The sequence below is a fragment of the Ahaetulla prasina genome, chromosome 7, assembly GCF_028640845.1.
Source record: "Ahaetulla prasina isolate Xishuangbanna chromosome 7, ASM2864084v1, whole genome shotgun sequence".
Lineage (NCBI taxonomy): Eukaryota > Metazoa > Chordata > Lepidosauria > Squamata > Colubridae > Ahaetulla > Ahaetulla prasina.
The window spans coordinates 9713677-9737672 of record NC_080545.1 but is presented as its reverse complement, the minus strand read 5'-3'; the positions used below and the strand labels follow the sequence as shown (position 1 = coordinate 9737672).

The following is a 23996-nucleotide window of genomic DNA, read 5'->3' as shown; positions in this document are numbered from 1 at the left end:
CCACTGTTCCTATATATTATAAAATACCGATGTCTCTTTATCTTTTAAACTCAGCGTTAGTTTGTCCATTTCTGCGCAGTTCATGACCTTTTGTAGAAGAAGTTTCTCTGTGGGTATACATGGCTGTTTCCAACATTGAGCAAAGTCCATCCTAGCAGCAGTTAATATGTGTAGTATTAAATATTTTATACTCTTCACATATATTTTTTGAAAATCCAATCCCCAATAAAAAGAGTTCCGGTTCTAGATCCAATTTCGTGATTTCCTCTACTTGCATTTTTTACCTGCTTTCGAACTGCTAGGTTGGCAGAAACTGGGACAAGTCACGGGAGCTCACCCCGTTACGCGGCACTTGGGATTCGAACCGCTGAACTGCCGACCTTTCGATCGCCCAGCTCAGCGTCTTAGCCCCTGAGCCACTGCATCCCTGAATTGCATCCTAAATACCACTAAATACACCCTCAGTCCTGCATCCTAGGATACAGTCCGTATATTTTGTTCCTTTTCCACGTAAATACATATTTATCTCTGGATATTACCTGGGCAGCAGCGCCAGGGTTCCATTTGAAATGTCCGTGTGAGATAAATCCAAGTGCAGGAGAGCCGAACAGCTTTCTGCCACGATTCTGATCAATTTATCCTATTCAGAAAGAAAGAAAAGCCAGATTTGGTTTTAATTTTTCAAAGTGGGATGCAAACAGTCCATATTAATTCAAGGGATCCAACCCTTTTAATAATAAGAAATGTGTTAACACACACTACTGCGTTTCGAATTAGAATCAGAATAGAGCTGGAAGGGACCTTGGAGGTCTTCTAGTCCAGCCCCCTGCTCAAGCAGGAGACCCTATACCATTTCTGACAAGTGGCTATTTGGTCTCTTTTTTAAAATCCCCAGTGAAATTCCTTCAATCAATCAACCAACCAACCAATCAATCAATCAATCAGAATAGAACTGGGAGGGACCTTGGAGGTCTTCTAGTCCAGCCCCTGCTCAAGCAGGATATCTTATACCATTTCAGACAAGTATCTGTCCAGTCTCTTGTTAAAAACCTCAATTTAATCCTCTAATATTCTCATCCAAATTAAACCGAAGAGGTGATGCTTTTTCCAGTAGGATACCATGTAATCTGCATAAGACTTATTAGTAACCTTGACTATCACTAAGTGTTGTAACTTTTTATTCTTGATGAATGTATTTTATTCTCCTTATGTACACTGAGAGCATCTATACCAAAGACAAATTCCTTCTGTGTCCAATCACACTTGGACAATAAAGAATTCTATTCTAGTCTAGTCTATTCGATTCTATTCGATTCTATTTGATTTGATTTGATTTGATTCGATTCGATTCGATTCGATTTTCTATTCTATTCTACTCTACTCTACTCTACTCTACTCTACTCTACTCTATTCTATTCCGTGTGCTGCTGCACATAGCTGGCTTAGTCTTAGCGTGTTGTGACTCGTCCTCCCTCCTCTCCTCAGCCGGGCCCCTCCCGTCTCCAACCGGGCCTTTTATCAGACTCGGAGTCTGATAACGAAGATGAACGGCTTGTCATGCCTCCAGCCCCCGGCCCTGGCCCCATGCCCGGAGAGGATTCAAGGAGTGAAAGGACAAGCCCGATAAACCTCACTCATACAGCGTGTGTTCATTTGGCTCAGCCTTCAGAGCAGGAAGCCAGCCAGGTGCTGGAATTATTCGGGCCTACTCCGTCTGACCCCTCCCTTTCCCAGACGCTGACAGCATATCCAGCTGAAGACAATTCAGAGTGGGTGGACCCTTGCTTCCGGAGATCTGAGAGGCGACGCCAGCAGAAGGAAGGGTGGAGCAGGCCTGGATAAATGCTGAGTCATGGAGCCATACCCCACAGCCTATATAAAGGACCTGCTTTTGGCATTCCAACCTTGAGTCGAGCAAAGTCTTATCTAGTTTGCTGATACCGGACCCTATTGCTGAAGTCACAACTTGGACTCCTGCCTGCCCTGATAAACCTCGAAGGAACTTGGCAAGCTGCAGAGGCTTTGTTGCCAAGTTTGTTACGGACTTCCTTGACCCGTTCGTCGGAGTGGGGGTAGGACACGACATAGCTTTTACGTTATCCAGTGAAGCTTATTGGGTGAGGCTAACTCTCAGGAAGGAAAAATAGATGTGTCCCAGGATAACGTTGCAGGATCCAGTCTGGGTTGTTCACCAGGACTGGAGATTTAGTCTTCCAAACTTTCGGAAGCCAAGCCTCAGGGAACTTCTCTCTAGCAGAAGTTGTGCTAGATTCAATTTTGCAGCTGCTAAGATTGTTGGACGGGCAGGCACAAAAACAGCCAGGGAAGGGATTGAAGCCTGGGAAACCGGTCCCTTGTTAGTCTACAGAAGTGTTGATTTACCACCAGCTCAGATGCCAAGGATCTGGCAACACAAGGAAACAATATCCAACAATTTAACAGCTGGCCATCAACACCCGGATCCACAACTAAAAAAACCACTCACAACCAGGTACCACATAAATACAATGCATACTCTAACCCTAACCCAAAGCACACACTAACTTCTGTCTATCTATTGTACCTAAGTTCTCTTGATTAGTGTACATGGTCATTTTTTATATCAAATGTTTCACTTAGCAACAGTAATGTTGGGTTCAATTGTGGCCGTAAGTCGAGGACTACCTGACTATGTATAAAAACAATTGTACCTATGTTCCATCTACTGTATCTACGTTCTGTCTATCTATTGTATCTAAGCTCTTTTGATTTGTGTATTTGTTGTTAGTTACGAAGTCGTGTCTGACCCATCGTGACCCCATGGACAACGTTCCATATATACGTATATATATATATATATATATGTTTTCTGAGGTTTTCACGGGTGTTTGTTATAGGTCTTTGGTTGTTCGGGTTTTCTCCCATGTAAAATTGGAAGTGTCTTGGCGACGTTTCGACGAAGTCTCATTCGTCATCTTCAGGCTTCAGCTTCGTGCTTCTGGGAGCAATGTGTGATCGCAGCTGTTTCTTCCTTTTAACTGCTAGTGGGGGTTTGAACTGATTGGGTGGGAGCTTGGCTGTGCTCTGATTGGATGGGGGTTTTTCTGTGCTCTGATTGGCTGGGGTGTGTCCTGTGTTGGTGGTGTCTTGGTTGTGCTCAGTCTAGTCTGTGCTGCAGGGGGATTTGAGCTGGTGAGCTGCATAGCTGTTGTTTGGCTTTGTAGTGGTGCTACATCTTCATAGTGGGTGTCAGTCTGCTGCATGAATGGATTGGAGGGGTTTGAAATGGCTAATGTTGCAGCTGCGGTCTGGCTTCTGGTCCTTGGTCGTGCTTCATGATCAGTGTGGGTTTGGGTCTGCTTTCTGGGTGGATGTGCGGTGGTGACATCCTGTGTGGACCTTGTGAGTGTGGGTCTAGTGTCATTCCTCGTGTTAGGGACTCGTTTGTCAATAAGGGCGGGTTTCCAAATGGCTGGTAGGCGGGAGGTGTCATCTCGTTTGTTCATGCTGTGTGGGCGTTTTTCTATCTCAATGGCTTCTCTGATTATTCTGTTGTTAAAGTGTTCAGTTTTGGCGATAGTTCTGGTCTTTTTAAAGTCAATATCATGTCCTGTGACTTTAAAGTGTTGGACCAGGAAGAAGTTAGTTCCTCTTTTTGAATGAGTTCTTGTGTTCTTCAATCGTGCACTTATTCTTCTGTTGGTTTGTCAATGTATGTGGTGGGGCAGGCGGTGCATGGGATTTCATATACTCCTTGATTTTCTAACTCAATTTTGTCTTTGGGGTTTCTTAGGATGGTGGATATTTTTCTGTTTGTGCAGAATGCTGTCTTGATGTTGTGTTTGTGGAGGATCTTGCTGATTCTGTCTGTGGTGCCTTTTATATATGGGAGGAGGGCTGTGCCGTTTTCTTGTTCTCTGTCTTGAATTTTAGGGGGGGGTTCTTTTTGGATTAGCTTGGTAATCTTATTTCTTTGGAATCCATTGGATGTTAATGCGTTAGTGAGGTGTCTGGTTCGGGTTTCCAAATGGCTGGTAGGCGGAGGTGTCATCACGTTTGTTCATGCTGTGTGGGCGTTTTCTATCTCAATGGCTTCTCTGATTATTCTGTTGTTAAAGTGTTCAGTTTTGGCGATAGTTCTGGTCTTTTTAAAGTCAATATCATGTCCTGTGACTTTAAAGTGTTGGACCAGGGAAGAAGTTGGTTCCTCTTTTTTGGCTGAGTTCTTGTGTTCTTCAATGGCTGCACTTATTCTTCTGTTGGTTTGTCCGATGTATGTGGTGGGGCAGGCGGTGCATGGGATTTCATATACTCCTTGATTTTCTAACTCAATTTTGTCTTTGGGGTTTCTTAGGATGGTGGATATTTTTCGGTTTGTGCAGAATGCTGTCTTGATGTTGTGTTTGTGGAAGATCTTGCTGATTCTGTCTGTGGTGCCTTTTATATATATGGGAGGAGGGCTGTGCCGTTTTCTTGTTCTCTGTCTTGGATTTTAGTGGGGGGTTCTTTTTGGATTAGCTTGGTAATCTTATTTCTTTGGAATCCATTGGATGTTAGTACGTTAGTGAGAGTGTCTGGTTCGGGTTTTGGGTGTTTGTTCATCAGCTAAGCATGATGAACAACACCCAAAACCCGAACAACCAAAGACCTATATATATATGTTTTCTACAGACTTCAAAATTCTACAGAAATACCTGTAGAAATCAAAATTAGAATTTCAGTTTTCCAGCTTGACATTTGTAATGGCAATACTTACATTTAATCCTTGATATTTGGAAACATTTAGCTCTTGCAAATTCTTACACTGACCTGAAAAAGATAATATCTGTGCTATGAAACCAATCTCCAACCGGCAGTGGGAGAGATATAAAACAATATAAATTTTTCGTTACTGAAAAGTATGAGTAATCAAATTTGACCGAAAGGTTTATATTACATTATTTAGAGGATGATCTATATTTAGGCATGAACAGTAGAAGTTATTTAGCGTTAGTTATTTAAGGGTACTTACCATAAATTGGATCCAGATTTAGCTTGGCTTAGAGAAAGAGCGGCGAAACCCTCTGCTATGCATTTACTATCCCATGAGTGAATTTGCATGTGTATTCACTTAATTAAATCAATTGGAGGGGGGGGGAAATACAACAGATTCCTCCAACAGGGAAAAAAATAATTAAAGCAAACTTTTAAATCAGCGGTCCCCAGTCTTTTGAGCACCAGGGACCGGTGCTGTGGAGAAAGATTTTTCTGCGGACTGAAGGGGGCGTGGCTTTACATGCTCCCTATATCCTGCGGATGGGGCTTTGCTTGTTTGCGTGGTCCGGTTTCTGGCATGCCGCAACCCGGTTCTGGTCCACGGCAGGGGCAGGTTTCAAAGCCCGTCACTACCGGTTTGCTTGTGGGCGTGGCTTTACATGCTCCCTATATCCTGCGGATGGGGCTTTGCTTGTTTGCGTGGTCCGGTTTCTGGCATGCAACCCGGTTCTGGTCCACGGCAGGGGCAGGTTTCAAAGCCCGTCACTACCGGTTTGCTTGTGGGCGTTCTTTTGGATTAGCTTGGTAATCTTATTTCTTTGGAATCCATTGGATGTTAATGCGTTAGTGAGGTGTCTGGTTCGGGTTTTGGGTGTTTGTTCATCAGCTAGGCATGCTGACACCTAAACCAATTCAGACTCTCACTAACGTCAATGGTCAAAGAAAGCAATATCCAAGAACCTACTAAAATCCAAGACGAGACAGAACAAGCGTCCTCAGGCATACAGGGCAGATCCTGACTATCACAGACAGCAAACAGAAAAATATCCACCATCCTAAGAAACCCCAAAGACAAAATTGAGTTAGAAAATCAAGTGCATGCACCGCCTGCCATGGACAAACCAACAGAAGAATAAGTGCACGATTGAAGAACACAAGAACTCATTCAAAAAGAGGAACTAACTTCTTCCTGGTCCAACACTTTAAAGTCACAGGACATGATATTGACTTTAAAAGACCAGAACTATCGCCAAAACTGAACACTTTAACAACAGAATAATCAGAGAAGCCATTGAGATAGAAAACGCCCACACAGCATGAACAAACGAGATGACACCTCCCGCCTACCAGCCATTTGGAAACCCGCCTTATTGACAAACGAGTCCCTAACACGAGGAATGACACCAGACCCACACTCACGAGGTCCACACAGGATGTCACCACCTCACATCCACCCAGAAAGCAGACCCAAAGCCACACTGATCATGAAGCACGACCGAGGACCAGAAGCCAGACCGCAGCTGCAACATTAGCCATTTCAAACCCTCCAATCCATACATGCAGCAGACTGACACCCACTATGAAGATGTAGCACGACCACAAAGCCAAACAACAGCTATGCAGCTCACCAGCTCAAATCCCCTGCAGCACAGACTAGACTGAGCACAACCAAGCCCCCACCAACACAGGACACACCCCAGCCAATCAGAGCACAGAAAACCCCATCCAATCAGAGCACAGCCAAGCTCCCACCCAATCAGTTCAAACCCCACTAGCAGTTAAAAGGAAGAAACAGCTGCGATCACACATTGCTCCCAGAAGCACGGTTGAAGCCTGAAGATGACGAATGAGACTTCGAAACGTCGCCAAGACACTTCCAATTTTACATGGAGAAAACCCGAACAACCAAAGACCTATATATATATATATATATATATATATATATATATATATATATATATATATATATATATATATATATATATATATATATACACACTCCACCCAAAGCGTATTTCGTAGGATGTTTTCTACAGACTTCAAAATTCTACAGAAATACCTGTAGAAATCAAAATTAGAATTTCAGTTTTCCAGCTTGACATTTGTAATGGCAATACTTACATTTAATCCTTGATATTTGGAAACATTTAGCTCTTGCAAATTCTTACACTGACCTGAAAAAGATAATATCTGTGCTATGAAACCAATCTCCAACCGGCAGTGGGAGAGATATAAAACAATATAAATTTTTCGTTACTGAAAAGTATGAGTAATCAAATTTGACCCGAGAAAGGTTTATATTACATTATTTAGAGGATGATCTATATTTAGGCATGAACAGTAGAAGTTATTTAGCGTTAGTTATTTAAGGGTACTTACCATAAATTGGATCCAGATTTAGCTTGGCTTAGAGAAAGAGCGGCGAAACCCTCTGCTATGCATTTACTATCCCATGAGTGAATTTGCATGTGTATTCACTTAATTAAATCAATTGGAGGGGGGGGGAAATACAACAGATTCCTCCAACAGGGAAAAAAATAATTAAAGCAAACTTTTAAATCAGCGGTCCCCAGTCTTTTGAGCACCAGGGACCGGTGCTGTGGAGAAAGATTTTTCTGCGGACTGAAGGGGGCGTGGCTTTACATGCTCCCTATATCCTGCGGATGGGGCTTTGCTTGTTTGCGTGGTCCGGTTTCTGGCATGCCGCAACCCGGTTCTGGTCCACGGCAGGGGCAGGTTTCAAAGCCCGTCACTACCGGTTTGCTTGTGGGCGCCTGCGTGCTTGCGTTTGCGTCACTGGTGGGTTTTAAAATTTTTACTACAGGTTCTGTGGGTGTGGCTTGGTGGGCGTGGCTTGGTGGGCATGGCAGGGGAAGGATACTGTAAAATCTCCATTCCCTCCCCACTCCAGGGGAAGGTTACTGCAAAATCCCCATTTCCTCCCAATCAGCTGGGACTCGGGAGGCAGAGAATAGAGGGGGGCGGTTACTACCGGTTCTCCGAACTACTTAAAATTTCCACTACCAGTTCTCCAGAACTGGTCAGAACCTGCTGAAACCCACCTCTGATGTGCGCGGGCAGGTGGGTGGAGCTTCCCCCCCCCACCCGCCGCTGCAATTACCAGTTTGCCCAATCCAGGACGAACCAGTAGCAACCCACCACTGATCCACAGCCTGTGGGTTGGGGACTCCTGCAGCTGAACACATAAATGCACATTAAGAGAGCGGGGGAACCAGTTCGTTTAGTGATTGTTGTTGCAAAATCTCCATATTTTTTTTTATTTATTTACATTTATATCCCGCCCTTCTCCGAAGAGCGGCTTACACTGTGTAAGGTAATAGTCTCATCCTATTTGTATATTTATATACAAAGTCAACTTATTGCCCCCCCAACAATCTGGGTCCTCATTTTACCTATTTATTTATTTATTTATTTATTTATTTATTTATTTATTTATCATATTTGCATACCGCTCTATCTCCCTAGGGACTCCCTAGGGACTCCCTAGGGACCTACCTTATAAAGGATGGAAGGCTGGGCCTGGTGGGACTCGAGCCTGCAGTAATTGCAAGCAGCTGTGTTTAATAACAGGCTTCTTACAGCCTGAGCCACACCGTGGTCCTTCCCACCCCACTCTGGGGCCAGCCAGAAGTGGCATTTGTCGGTTCTTTGAACTACTCAAAATTTCCGCTACCGGTTCTCCAGAACCTGTCAGAACCTGCTGGATTTCACCCCTAACCCAGAGTCATTATGATTTGAGCAGCCATGTAAATTAAGGGAATCAATCAATCATGATTGTATTGCAGCTAGCTGCCATCTCAGCTCCGAGCACTGGGGATAGCAAATATGTGACGCCAGGAGCTATGGAAAACATCTGCTTGAATGTAATGTTTTAATTCTAGAAATGTTTTATGTGATCCCAGTGGAAGACCATTCCAGTTACGATTCACTGCAGGGAAAATGAATGATTGATTAATGTATGTGACAGGAGCTCGTATTTTATTTCCTAATGTATACACACATTTTGGTATGTCATTAGCAGCACTTTCACGTTTTCATAAGTAGAATTGGAAATATAAAGTACAGCTATTAAAATAAGGAGTCCTGGAATCAGATGGGTTGGAAGCAGGGGTGAAATGGTCCCGGTTCGGACCGGCTCACCCGATCCGGTAGCGATCTTGGCTGGTGGTTCGGAGAACTGGTAACAATCGCGGTGCGCGGCTCTGCCCACCCACCCGGCTGTCGTTACTTCCTGGTTTTAACCAGGAAGTAATTTGTTTTGTACCCTCTGCGTATGCGCAGAGGGTTCGCGCGCGCATGTGATACACACATGCACTTGCGAACCAGTAAGAAAGGTAAGTAGATTTCACCCCTGGTTGGAAGGGACCTTGGAGGTCTTCTAGTCCAACCCCCTGCACAAGGCAGGAGTCCTTATTCTATCCTGGCTAAATGGTGGTCCAATCTTTTCCTGAAAACCTCCTGCAACGGAGAACTCACAAGTCTAGGTGTCAAAATGTTCCATGGATTAATTGTTCCCACTCTCTTTGTTCTAAATTGGGTCTCTCTTTTTAAGAAGCAGAAATTCTACCCTCTTCCTTCTTCCCTGGCTCTCAGGTGCTTTAGGTCAATCCCCTCTTCCCTACGACAGTCCCTCAAGACCTGTGATGGTGAACCTATGGCACATGTGCCACAGGTGGCATGGAGACCCCTCTCTGAGGGCACGTGAGCCATCAACCCCCAGCTCAGCTCCACCACGCATGTGTGCGTGCCTCCTGCCAGCCAGCTGATTTTTGGGTCTCTGTCATACATGCGCAGGGGGTGGGCGCATGCGGGAGACACTGGCACATGCATGAGGGTGGGGAAGCACAGGGGGTCGCACACACATGTGCAGGTGGGTGGTGTGCACACGGGGTGGGGTTGCACACCCATTACATTATGGGTTATAAGTGCAGGGAGGCCTAATAGGCCCAAAATGGGGAACGGGGGAGCATGGGGGGGGTGTCACGCACGCATGCACAGGTGGAGGGGCAGATGGGGGTATGTACGCGCATTGCATTCTGGGTGCGGGCACGCGCTTTCAGCACGCGACAACAAAAAGGTTAGCCATCATTAGACTAGACCAGGGGTAGTCAACCTTTTTATACCTACCGCCCACTTTAGTACCTCTGCGAGTAGTAAAATTTTCTAACTGCCCACCGGTTCCACAGTAACGCGCCGTGTATCGTCATCTGCGCATACTTCTTGCGCATTGTGGATTGAGTTTGGGGGGGGGCACGCCGGCTACCAGCTCTGCTTGTCTGTTACAGCTGGGTGGTGTGGGGGGAGATGCGCGAGCTATTCTGGGATGAGGCTCTTTTGTTTGTGGTTGCACTATAGCGCCATTTAGTTTCACTTACGTAACGTGAACTAAACTTATGCACGGGCGATACAAGTAGTATATTTTCAGAAATTTAAATTGTCATAGGGAATTTTATGAAAACCTAATGAAAATGTTTTTAAATAATGCTATGAATTTTTTTTAAAAAAGTCAATTAAATTAAAAAAAAGGAAAGTGCTTCAGTATCGGACAAAACCCCTACCGCCCACCATGAAAGCTGGAACGCCCACTAGTGGGCGGTAGGGACCAAGTTGACTACCACTGGACTAGACATACCATATTTCTCTCAACCGTTCATCATATGATTTAGCTTCCAGACTCCTTATCATCTTCGTTGCTCTTCTCTGCACACTTTCTAAACATCTGTTTTTGTATCGTGGTGACCAGAATTCCTCCTTAAAGTCCCGATCCTGTGTCCATTGAGCTGGACGTCATAGCTATACCTTTCGGTTTCGATCACTTCTGTCAACTGTCACCTCAGCATCTTTATAATGCTCTGCATTTTTTTTTCTCTCCCCTAACAGAGAAAATTTCATAGACCCCAGCTTGTGCCTCCTTCGCACAGAATCTCGGAAGTTGGATTTCAAAGGAAGACTCTTGCACTCTTCCAGCTGTCGTATAAAGCAATTGGGGCCAGCTGGATGTCAGGATGCAAGTGGTTACTATTATAATACTACTTTTCTTCAGTCAAGCAGCTGATTTCAGGAAAGCACGAAATGGAAATTCAAGGAAGAAAGCAAACAATGGGAGGACCAGCCGCTTAGGAAAAGTATCCGGCTTGGTAAAGCGCTTTACCCCAAACCCTCCATGCGACATCTACACTTACCTGTTTGAGAAATACTTAGATTGTCAAGAAAGGAAACTGACATTTGTCCTGCCCGAGTGGCCGGAAGATTTAAAGCACATGCTCTTGGCCCAAAACGCATTCCGTAAACTGAAGAACAACATGTTCTCCAAATTCCAAAAATTGAAAAGTCTCGATTTGCAACAGAACGAGATATCCAAAATCGAGGACCAAGCCTTCTGGGGTTTGAAGAAGCTGACCACCCTGTTACTACAGCACAATAAACTCAAGGTTTTGTCGGAGGAAGTGTTCATTTACATGCCTCTCTTAAGTTACTTGCGGCTGTACGGCAACCCCTGGCACTGCGACTGTCGGATGGAATCGCTTATCACCACGCTGCAGCTTCCAAGGAACAGGAACCTGGCGAATTACGCCAAGTGCGACTATCCGGAAGAAGTCAAAGGTCGAAAGCTCAAGGAGATACAAGCCGAACAGTTCTGCAGCGGCGACAAAGCGGACTTACCCCCGGCACCCAAACCCGAAATCGCCAGACCTGAATTTGACTTTTCGCTTTGTCACACGTATGTGTTTCCTTTAAAAACCCTGGACTGCAGGAGGAAAGGTTGGTACAGTGTTGGGATTCAAATAATTTAACAACCGGTTCTCTGCCCTAATGATTTCTTTCAACAACCAGATCACCAAACGGCTCAGAAAGTTAATAACCGGTTCTCCCGAAGTGGTGCGAACTGGCTGAATCCCACCTCTGGGTTGGTACATGTCAATTGCGGAGTATTTATTTATTTCCTTATTAGGGTCCCAAAGGTGTTTTTGTTTTTTTTCAAGAGGCAACTGGGCTTTCTGGTTTTTCTCTGAAGGCATTTCGCTTCTCATCCAAGAAGCTTCTTTTTCTATTAGGGCTTCAGCGCTACTCTCCTCGTGTAAGAAGACTTTGAACGTTGTCCCATCCAGTAACAAGGCTCCAATGTTTAAATAAACATTTAAACAATAAATATATCAAAGCAGATGATAAGTGTTAGCTGGAAGGTTACCAAGCTAGTTTTTACTGTCAGACTCATCTGTTAAGTGTTGTTGTTGTTTTTAAAATAGATACCGTAGTGGCCAAAATTGTGGAAACCTTTTGGGAAAAGTGTATTTTTGAGGTTTGATGGCTAATAACACCACTTTTTTTTTTTTGAGTTTCAAGATAATCCTATTCCACTGCTGGAATGGCCTGGGAATAGCCCAGACATTCACCCAATTGAAAATCTAGGAAGCCGACTAAAGAAACTTGTTACGTCAGAAGCGACCCAGCAATAAAACCCAGTTAATAGAAGCCATCATTCAATCTTGGTTTCACATTGTAACAGCTGCAGAACTCAAAAACTTGGATCACTCCATGGGAAGACATTGTAAGGCCGTCATTCATGCTAAAGGTTACCCAACTAAGTATTAACTGACAGGTTGATAATTTTTGTATATCTTGTTTTTTCTATGGTGATCATTTTTGTACATCTTGTTTTTTCTATGTGTTTTGCTTTCCTTCTTTATACTGTAACCATTATTCTAATAGCAAATCCTTCATACATGTTATTGCATTACATTCCTGATTAAATTATTTTTCCATTGATATATAGTTTTGTGGAACTACTCCAAAAAAAAGTGGTGTTAATTAGCTAGTTTTAGAAAATACACTTTTCTCAAAAGGTTTCCACAATTTTGGCCACTACTGTAGACGGATGGTCAAATTGCTTCGATAAATAGAATTGTAGAAGGATATGCAGCCAGTCCTCAACATATGATGACAATGGAGCCCAAAATTTATGTTGCTAAGCGAGACAGTTAAATGCATTTTGCCCCGTTTTATGACCTTTCTTGCCACGGTTGTTAAGTGAATCACCGCAGCTGTTACATTAATAACCCAGTTCTTAAATGAATCCTGCTTCCTTATGACTCCACTTGTCAGAAGGTCACAAAAGGTGATCGTATCACCCTGGGACAGGGTTCTGCAACCTTGGCTCTTTTAAGACTTGTGGACTTCAACTCCCAGAGTTCCTCAGCCAGCATTTGCTGGCTGAGGCACTCTGGGAGTTGAAGTCCATAAGTCTTAAAAGAGCCAAGTTTGCAGAACCCTGCCCTGGGACACTGTAACTCTCATAAATATGAGTCGGTTGCCAAGTATCTGAATTTTGATCGTTTGAGCATAGGAAGCTGCAACAGTCGTAAGAGTGAAAAACAGTTGTAAGTCCCTTTTTCCAGTGCTGTCGTAACTTCAAACAGCCACTAAACGAACTATTGTAAGTTGAGGACTTCCTGAACTGGAATTGCATATCAGTTTCCAAATATAAAAAGACACAACAGCGCCATTGGAAAATCTATGTGGGTATTCAAAATGGAAAACTTGGCTAATAGAATACAGAACGTAAAATATTCTTTATTGGCCAAGTGTGATTGGACATACAAGAAATTTGTCTCTGGTGCAGAAGCTCTCAGTGGACATACAAACGACGAAGCAATATAATCATAAGGTACCAATAGGAGAAGGTAATAGGAAAGATGGGGAGGATAATAGTAATTCAGCCCTACTACAGAGTAAATATCCTTAGGTCTAAAACAGCGCTGTGGGAATTAGGGGTTCATTAGAGTGATGGCACAAGGGGTAAAAACTGGTTACAGGATATGGGCCATCAAGTTTATAATGTAATTATAATCTTTATTATAATCTCTGCAATTGTGATTTTTTTTTCCTCTCAAGATTTAAGAAAAGTCCCAAGCAATATATCTCCAGACACAGTTAAACTTGATCTTTCCAACAACAAAATCAATGTATTACGACCCAAGGAATTTGAAGACATCGATGACCTGAAGGTGTTAAATCTCAGTAGCAATGGACTAGTTCACATAGACCCAGGTGAGCAAAAATTGATGAACTTCACAACCGTAATATTTTAAGCCATCCTTGCCTTTCATCGCTAATTTAATGATGCAAATTTTCTTCATGAAATTTTTTTTGTTTTTTAAAAATACACTTATTATTTTCTTATTGATCCAAGCAATATGTAAAATATCTTGTGGGAAATAGACACGGTTTGGAATACATCTATATTAACTCTTTAGATCAGTGTTTTTTACAACTTAGCTACTAAAACCTGTGGACTTCAACTCCCAGAATTCCACAGGTGGGCTGCCAGTGGGGGGATTCCGAGATGGTCCATGCATCTTAAAATTGCTTTAGATAGAGATGTAAATATAAACAAGATATATATTTATAAATATATTTATACTTATAAATATAATTTGAGCAGGGGTGAAATCTAAAAATTTTCCCTACCGGTTCTGTGGGTGTGACTTAATTGGTGGGCGTGGCTTGGTGGTCAGATGACTGGGTGGGTGTGGCCAATACCAATAAATAATAAAAATAATAAACAAAGTATAAAAAACAATAAGAGGTACCAAAAACCAACTTTCACACTTTACACACATACAACACAACACAACTGACTCACACACAGTGTAAAAGCAGCTGCACTTCACACTTCACACAGCCACAAAAAGCTCAAAAACCAACTTTCACACTTTACACACACACAACACAACACAACTGACACACACACACACACAAAATAACACATACAGCTTTCTGAGATTTTGTGTGTTTGTGTAGTTAGACTGAAACACTACAGAAACACACCAAATCTCAGAAAGCTGCACAAATATTTTATTTTATTATTTTATTTTATTTTATTTCTATGTTTTAGATCAGGGGTCTCCAACCTTTGTAACTTTAAGGTTTGTGGACTTCAATTCCCTGAGTTCCTCAGCCAGCAAAGCCAGCCAGCATTAGTTGCTCGGTGATGAAATAGATTAGCTAAGCAACTGATTCTGTCTGGTACTGAAAGTGAAACTGGGGCTTTGGGGCTGGGGAAAAAGCCATGCGTTCTATCAGTAATCAGGTAAGTGCCTTAGAATCTCTTAAAAGGAGGTTTTCTACATGTTTTCTACAGAAAACATGTTTTTTAAGGTTCTGCTGATGAGGAACTCAGGTGAGATTGCCAGAGGAGCCTTTAAAAAAAATTTTTTTAAGTTTAAAGGCTCTGCCAATCTCAGCGGGGGGGTGGGATCTTCAAAGGCTTTTTTTTTTACTTTTAAAGGCATGTTTCGGCTGAAGAAAAACCTGCTTTTAAAAGTAAAAAAAAAAACCTCTGCTGATGGTGCGGCTCAGCAGAGGCAGGGGGGCCGGCCCAGGGATTTTTGCTACCAGTCCTCCGAACCAGCAGCCACCATCACTACCGGATCATGCAAGCCGGTCCGAACCGAGAGCATTTCACCCCTGAATTTGAGTCATATTTCCTATTACACTGTATCCAGTGTTCTTTCCCATTCTGACAACTTTGTGCTGTATGGAAGACTTCCTGTATTTTTCACATTATAAGATACTGTAGAGCACATAGTCACCACTGCCGCCATTCGCCGTCATCAGGGAACACTGGAGCCTTTGTTGCCGAGCAGCGGTTGGATCAGCCTCCCGGAATATCACCAATCAGCTGTTCTAGGAGGTGGTGATCGCTGCCGCTGACTCTGTTCGCCGCCACTGCTCGTCACCGTCATTCGCTGCCAATCACCGCCGTTCGCTACCGATTGGCGGCAGTGGCAAGCGGAGGTGGTGATCGGCGGTGGCAGTGAATGGCGAACTGCGATGATCAGCTGCAATAAGTGGCGGCATATTTTGTATTCTGGGAGGCAAATTCAATCGCCAATAAGCTGCTTGGCAGCGAAGGCTCCAGTGTTCCCCAGTGGTGGCAGCAGCTCAGCTCAGTTGACCGATGGTGGGTGGAATGGAAAGGAGCCCTGACGAGTCACGTGCTGGGGCTGCGATAGCTTGCTGAAGCTGACCAAGCTGTTTGCTGTTTTCGGCAAGGATGCTAGCCAGATGGATGCCAGGAGGCAGAGGCAGATTTTTTTCCCCCTTGTTTTCCTCCTCTAAAGCTAAGTGTGTGTTTTATGGTCCGGTGCATCTTACAGTGCGAAAAATACGGTACTTTTCAAAAGGAGATAAAAAAATGTTAGATTCATTCCAAAAGATCTCTTTGATATTGATTGTTTCCTGATTGCTTATTTGTCCCCTATGACTATCATTAAGTGTTGTACCTTATGATTCTGATAATGCCCCTATTTAACAGCTATGACTCCTAACACTTAATGATGTTGTGTCCTATGACCATCATTTGTGTTGTAAATGTTGTACCTTGATGGAGGTATCTTTTCTTTTATGTACACAGAGAGCGTATGCACCAAGACAAATTCCTTGTGTGTCCAGTCACACTTGGCCAATAAAAAAATTCTATTCTATTCTATTCTATTCTATTCTATTCTATTCCATTCCATTCCATTCCATTCTATTCTTTAGAGTTCTTCAGGTATTTAATCACTACAACATGGAGGGAATTAGTGAGAGGTACATTTGTACTGTGATCTCCATCCAATTAGCTTAAAGAACAACTATAATTACATCTAGGTACATAAGTAACCACCAAGCCACCAAAATTAGCAAAGTTATACAAAACAGAGGATAAGCAAGGTGACGGCATGAGAAAAGTAAGAAAAATATATTTTAATACATCAATCCCAGGCGCTCTTAATTCCCTTTTTATTCTGGCAAACTATCCTTATACAGATAGTTTCTCAACATATGACCAGAACTGAGCCCAAACTGTTCAGCTAAATTTGGTCGTAACCATTCTTTTTTTTTTAATACTTTTTTTTTATTAAACACTTATTAAAACATTGGACACGGTGTAATCATCCTGGCGTTATCTTTGTCATACCATTTTTCAGAACTTCTTAGATAACGTGGAGGTCAATGTGAAACATATAATTCTGTACTATGTTTGAATACCTCATGAGGGGTTTTGTCATAGCTCTTTAAGCGAAACCTTATAGCAGTGATGGCAAAACATTTTGCTGTCGCGTGCCAAAAGTGGGGGAATGCGGGTAGTGTCACGTACGCGCATGCCCACACCCATCATGCAATGCCCCACACATGCCCGGCCCTCCACACACATGTGCCCGCTACACCCCCCCGTGCTGCTCCACCTCCGTGCATGCACCCAAAACCCCCATGCATATGCACACGACCCCCCCCCAGCAACCCGTTTTGGGCCAAGCAGGCCTCCCTGAAGCCTCTGGAGGCTGGAAATGGCCTGTTTCTGGACTTCCAGTAGGCCCGTTAGGCCTGTTTTTTGCCTTCCCCAGGCTCTGGAAACTTTCTTGGAGCCTGGGGAGGGCGAAAACAGGTCCTCCGGAGGCCTGAAACGGCCTGTTTCCGGATTTCCGGTAGGCCTGTTTTTGGCCCTCCCAGAGCCTCCGCGTGAGCCCTGTACTTACCTGGCATCCAAAACGCCCACATGGAGTCTCCTGGGACGGGAGGGACAATGTGGGCATACACACGTATCTCCCGCATATATATATGTTTTCTGAGGTTTTCGCGGGTGTTTGTATGTAGGTCTTTGGTTATTCGGGTTTTCTCCCGCGTAAAATTGGAAGTGTCTTGGCGACGTTTCGACGAAGTCTCATTCGTCATCTTCAGGCTTCAGCTTCGTCGAAGAAGCACGAAGCTGAAGCCTGAAGATGACGAATGAGACTTTGTCGAAATGTCACCAAGACACTTCTAATTTTACGCGGGAGAAAACCCGAATAACCAAAGACCTACATATATCCATATCCATATCCATATCCATATCCATATCCATATATATATATATATATATATATATATATATATATATATATATATAGTCTAAAACAAGATTTGGAATTTACAGCAACTGGATGCACACAACCTACTAAGCCAAGCCAGAGAAAGTGCAGTACACCATAATGCAAAATAAGAAATAATCTCACAGATTTATACCCACCCTCTGTCTGGGTTTCTGTCAATTGCTTCATTTCTGCTTCTTTCGCGAAAATCAAAATATTAACCACAGTGTCTCGTTCTGAAGACATAAGACATACACACTGCCACAGTTTTTAATTTAAGCAAGGGGAAAAATTAAAACTGTTATGATTTGTATTTTGGTTTATTACCGCAAAAATGCCGAATCTCTGGATGGGTTGCCAGGGAATTTCAACCAGTGTGCAAATGCTACAAATGGATATGTCGTTTCGTTTGTTATTTCTAATTGTTATTATTTTTAATTTCCTTGACTAGCTGCTTTTGCAGGCCTCATCAATCTGGAAGAACTAGATCTATCAAACAACTCCCTACAAAATATTGAATATGGCGTCCTGGAACATTTGTACTTTTTGAAAATACTGCGGCTTAAAGAAAACCCTTGGAGGTGCGACTATAACATCCATTATCTTTTCTACTGGTTGAAGCACCACTACAATGTTCACTACAATGGCTTAGAGTGCCGAAAACCTGAAGAATATAAAGGATGGTCGGTTAGAAAGTACGTCAGAAGTTATTTTGAGGAATGTCCCAAAGATAGGCTACAGATTTATCCAGACGTATTTGAGGATAACGAAACAGACGAACCGACTCCAAAACATGCGGTCATTGTCAGAATAATAGATTAATTGGCCCACTAGCATAATCCAAATGCTTTGGTATTTTTTATATAAGAGGAAGGATCATTTATATATTTTGATACTGTAATTGTGATGTTTGTTCATGATGGACTATCTGCTAAACTATTTTTGAGTACTAATCACAAGATGGCATTAATTGCATTGTTCTTTATAAACGTACTATTTTTAATTGGTTTGGAGTCATTTTTGCCCTGTTTGGTAATCATTGGTAGGAGGAAGCAGCTAAATCGCTTCTGGAGAAAAAAAATAAACCTCTGTAGAAAAATGTGCAGCTTTTCCAAACATAATGTATGTTTACACAGGACAGGTAGTCCAGGGGTGAAATCCAGAAAGTTCTGACAGGTTCTATAGAACCGGTAGCGGAAATTTTGAGCAGTTCGGAGAACTGGCAAATACCACCTCTGGCTGGTCCCAGAGTGGGGTGGGAATGGAGATTTTGCAATATTCTTCCCCCAGGAGTGGGGAGGGAATGGGGATTTTGCAATATCCTTCCCCTGCCACACCCACCAAGCCACACCCACAGAACCGGTAGTAAAAAAAATTGGATTTTACCACTGACTTGAAGGTACAAATAATTACGAGAACAGCCACAAGATTCCCTCCCTGTGGTAAGTGCTTTGAAGAATTCTTTTCTACCATTGAGAAACTAAGTCAGGCAAATAAAAATAAATAAAATGATGTATTTCAGTTGCAAATGAAGAACTGGGTTGTTGAAAAGCAACAACTGGTCCAAACTCCAGCTAGTTGTCCATAAAGGGGGATAGGAGAAATGGGAATATAAATACAGAAGTTATTTAGGAAGGAAGTCCTGAACTGCAACAGGCTGTTGTTAGAAACAGATTTCTAAAATGCATAGTAATACTAAATTAGGGATGCCAAGTTCATTTAAATTTAAGACAGACTTAGTATAAAAACAAACATAAAACAGAGGGGGGAATTTCAGCAGCAAATTTTAAAAAAAGTTACAAAAGGAAGAAAAATAATACAACAGCAAAAGAGACTATCACGGGGGGAAAGTATTCTGAAATATCAATGGATTCTACTGTTAAAAAGTCTTGAAACTTCTTTGAAAGATGTCTGTTGCCCTAGGCACGAAAGACTAGAACCACATATGAAGGCCCAATTAAACTAATGTGCAGATAGTCCTTGACTTAAGACCACAATTGAGCTCAACATTTCTGTTGCTAAGCGAGACATTTGTTGAGTGAGTTTTGCCGTCTTTTATGACCTCCCTTGTCACAAGAAATGCCTAGTCTCGTAGGACTTCTTAGGACTTCTGAGGAGTCCTTGGTACTCGCTGCGCTTGCTTTCTTGAAGATGTTTCATTACTAAACTACGTAACATCATCGCTTCTAGAATCTGATGATGTTACCTAGTTTGGTAATGAAACGTCTGCAAGAAAACAACCAAGCTGGGAGAGCAACCAAGGACCTCACTGTTCATCCCTGAGCTACAAATATTCCTAGGCACACAGGTGAACCTCCTCTACCAGTGGTGGGATCCAGCCGGTTCGAGGGAACCGGTTGTTAAATTGCTGGCTGGCCCTGCCCAGGGATGGGTTCAAATTTTTTTTACTACCGGTTCTGTGGATGTGGCTAGGTTGGGGGGGAGATGACCGAGTGGGCGTGGCCAACTTGATGTCACTCACACACTCAGTCACATACCCCCCCACCAAGTCACGCCCACCGAAATGGTGGGAAAAATTTTTTGACACTTTCTGACACTCCAGCCCCATATCCAAGGCGGGATGCGGTGGGGTGGCAGTGGTTGTTTCAGCTTTCCCTCTGTTACCTTTCCTGCCCCTCCCCTCCCAGAGGAAGGAAGGAAGGAAGGAAGGAAGAAAGGAAGGAAGGAGGGAGGGAGGAAGGATGGATGGAGGGAAGCAGAGAGGAAGGGAGGGAGGGAGAGAGGAAGAACTGAAGGAAGGAAGGAAGGAAGGAAGGAAGGAAGGAGGGAGGGAGGGAGGGAGGAAGGATGGATGGATGGAGGGAAGCAGAGAGGAAGGGATGGAGGGAAGCAGAGAGGAAGGGAGGGAGGGAGAGAGGAAGGAAGGAAGGAAGGAAGGAAGGAAGGAAGGAAGGAGGGAGGAAGGATGGATGGATGGAGGGAAGCAGAGAGGAAGGGAGGGAGGGAGAGAGGAAGGACTGAAGGAAGGAAGAAAGGAAGGAAGGAAGGAAGGAAGGAAGGAAGGAAGGAAGGAAGGATGGAGGGAAGCAGAGAGGAAGGGAGGGAGGGAGGGAGAGAGGAAGGACTGAAGGAAGGATGGAAGGAAGGAAGGAAGGAAGGAAGGAAGAAGGGAGGGAGGGAGGAAGGAGGGAGGGAGGGAAGCAGAGAAGGGAGGGAGGGAGAAGGAAGGAAGGAAGGAAAGAAAGAGGGAGGGAGGGAGGGAGGAAGGTAAAATGAAATACTCACCTATAGCTTTAAAAGTAAGCCAGTGTAAGGTAGCACAGCCATGAAGGCTCAACTGCACCACATTCGTGTGCCACTTCTGCAAAATCCGCTGTGCCACACGATCGTTTATGACGTCCTTCACTTCAGAAAAATCAATCTTAAAAAAAAAAATAATAACACTGCTGCAGATATTACAAAAAGACTACAACATTTCACCTACTTCCCAGTCCTTAACATTAAGAACGTTACCCGAAAAACACGGTAAACCGATAGGAATGGCTTCTTAAATAACAGACACTCCTCCTTTAGCAATCGTGGGCCAATGCAAGGATAGTAAACTGTTATTTTTTTAAAAAAAAAATAATTTTCAGACCAATGCGTGTATTTATGATGAAATTTCACGTTTACAAATGTCCCAGGGCCCCCGTGGTCGTATGATCAAAATATTATTACTTGGTAATAGGCATGTATTTACGATAGATGCAGCAAGCTTATTTTTATTTTTTATAATTTATTTTATAATTTATTTTTAATTGTTTTAATTCGGCCATTTGTATAATAAGTTTTTTAATCATGTTTTTATGTGTATTTTGCTGTTGTTTTTTATTATGGCTGTAAACCGCCCTGAGTCCTTCGGGAGAAGGGCGGTATAAAAATTTAATAAATAAATAAATAAAATAAATAAAAAAAGCTGGGGTCCACGTTCGTGTTACTGTTAGTGACACTCCCAGCTTCAAACAAGCAAAGTCAAGGTGGGGACACACACACCAAATTTGCTTAGCAACCAGGGTGATTCGCTTAACAACCACAGCAAAAGAGACTTTCATAAAATCGAGCGTGGCTCACTCAACAACTACCTCGTTTAGCAACGGACGTTCCCATTCCAATTCTGGTTGCTAAGTAGAGGACGACCCATACTACGTGTTTAGGATGATGTGTTCATTTTAAAACGAATAGTTCATTTCTTTAGTTTTCCCCAATGGGATTTTTTTTTTAAACAAAATATTTTAAACAAAATATTTAACAAAAATTTTTTTGTTAAAAGTTTCAAGCAACTCTACTTACGTTACTCCATACTGTAACCACTTGTGTCATGGCCTTCCAGGTCTGGGAAACCTGAGCGCACCTAGCCAAGTCAACTATGTTTAAATACCGGAAAATCTAAATTCAAAACAAAGAAGAACGTTAACGTACACAGGATTAAACAACCATATTCATCTCTAAAGCACTCCGTATCCTCAAATGTAATATTTAATGAAAAGGGTAGCTTTCCACAGCAATTTTTTTAAAAAAAAAACACCACCATTTTTACAATGGACTCGTAAGTCACTTTTTCTTTTCAGTGTTGTTGCAACTTTGAACTGTCACTAAATGAACTGTTGTAAATTGAGGGCTATCTGTATATCGTGGCAACCAAAACTGGGAGCAATATTCCAAGGGTGGTCTTACAATATAAACAGGGATGGGCTGCTGGGGGTTCGCAGGGGTTCGGGAGAACCTCTAGCTAAGATTCTGTGCAGTTCGGAAAATCCCACAAATCCCACTCCTGGCTGGCCTCGCCCGCCCCTCCCAGGAGTCCCCATGCGGCCCAGTTTGGATGCAGGTAAGTGCAGGGCGCCTGTGGAGGCTTGGGGAGGGCGAAAAATGGGCCTACCGGAAGTTCGGGAAGGGCCTCCGGAGCTTGGGGAGGCTGTTTTGGCCCTCCCGGAGGCTCGAGGAAAGCCTCCAGAGCCCGGGGAGGGCAAAAACGCCCCCCCACCATGGTGCAGGAGGCCAACTAGGCCACGCCCACACAGCAACCGGGCAGAAAACCCCATGCTAAAATTTTTGAAGCCCACCCCTGGTTGTAAAGTGGTATTAACACTTCACGTGATCTTTATCATAATAAACAAACAGACAGACAACCTGGGCTAATGGTTGCATGGGCATCTTAGTAAAATATTCTCGGCCTGATTTCGTATGGAATACAGGTAAATCTTCGAACACATGTTTGGGGGCGGCACTCGAGCGGCGTTTCTCCGAATATCGTCTCTCGCGGGGTTCAGGTTGAACAAAAAGTAATTCCTCAGATTCCAACACAGGCTGCAAAATATAGATATATAATAAGAGTCAAGTATCAGGGTTTTTCTTTCACCCAGTCTGGCGAACCTAATTAAGGGGAAAAGATGTGTTCAGTTAAACACATAGGGCAAGTACAAATTGCATTTGAATAGAATAGAATAGAATAGAATAGAATAGAATAGAGTAGAGTAGAGTAGACTAGACTAGACTAGACTAGACTAGACTAGAATAGAATAGAATAGAATAGAAATAGCATAGCATAGCATAGCGTAGCATAGCATAGCATAGCATAGCATAGCGTAGCATAGCATAGCATAGCATAGAATAGAATAGAATAGAATAGAATAGAATAGAATAGAATAGAATAGAATAGAATAGAATAGAATAGAAAAACAGAGTTAGAAGGGACCTTAGAGATCTTCTAGTTCAATCTCCTGCCTGATCAAACAGGAGACCCTATACTGTTTCAGACAAGTGGTTGTCCAATCTCTTCTTAAAAACTTCCAGTGTTGGAGCATTCACAACTTCTGCAGGCAAGTTGTTCCACTGATTAATTGTTCTAACTGTCAGGAAATTTCTCCTTAGTTCTAGGTTGCTTCTCTCCTTGATCAGTTTCCACCCATTGCTTCTTGTTCTACCCTCAGGTGCTTTGGAGAATAGTTTGACTCCCTCTTCTTTGTGGCAACCCCTGAGATATTGGAACACTGCTATCATGTCTCCCCTAGTCCTTCTTTTTATTAAACTAGACATACCCAGTTCCTGCAACCGTTCTTCATATGTTTTAGCCTCCAGTCCCCTAATCCTCTTGGTTGTTCTTCTCTGCACTCTTTCTAGAGTCTCCACATCTTTTTTTACGTTGTGGCGACCAAAACTGGATGCAGGATTCCAAGTGTGGCCTTCACTGTATGTATGATGATTAATATAATTAATCATAATTATACAGGTAGTCCTTGACTTACAACATTTAGTGACTGCTGGAAGTTACAGTGGCACTGAAAAAAAGTCAACTATGACCGTTTTCCACTGTTACGACCGTTGCAGGGTCCCCTATGGAAAGGGATG

At 43.0% G+C, this 23996-nt stretch overlaps 2 protein-coding genes across 2 annotated transcripts in view; one reads left to right on the top strand and one right to left on the bottom strand.

The window, feature by feature from the left end:
• LRRC17 (leucine rich repeat containing 17) overlaps positions 1-18799 on the top strand; it is a 28441-nt gene extending 9642 nt beyond the window's left edge. Inside the window, exons 2-4 of the mRNA XM_058189540.1 lie at positions 10636-11517; positions 13648-13803; positions 18100-18799. Coding sequence (XP_058045523.1) covers positions 10761-11517; positions 13648-13803; positions 18100-18470 — 1284 coding nt within the window. The 5' untranslated portion in view covers positions 10636-10760 and the 3' untranslated portion in view covers positions 18471-18799. The remainder of the gene's footprint in view (positions 1-10635; positions 11518-13647; positions 13804-18099) is intronic.
• FBXL13 (F-box and leucine rich repeat protein 13) overlaps positions 1-23996 on the bottom strand; it is a 97926-nt gene that overhangs the window by 45581 nt on the left and 28349 nt on the right. The window contains exons 7-11 of the mRNA XM_058190493.1: positions 22779-22955; positions 21939-22034; positions 20895-21030; positions 6856-6908; positions 540-640 (exon numbers count right to left, since the gene is read on the bottom strand). Of these exons, the coding sequence (XP_058046476.1) occupies positions 540-640; positions 6856-6908; positions 20895-21030; positions 21939-22034; positions 22779-22955 (563 nt within the window). The remainder of the gene's footprint in view (positions 1-539; positions 641-6855; positions 6909-20894; positions 21031-21938; positions 22035-22778; positions 22956-23996) is intronic.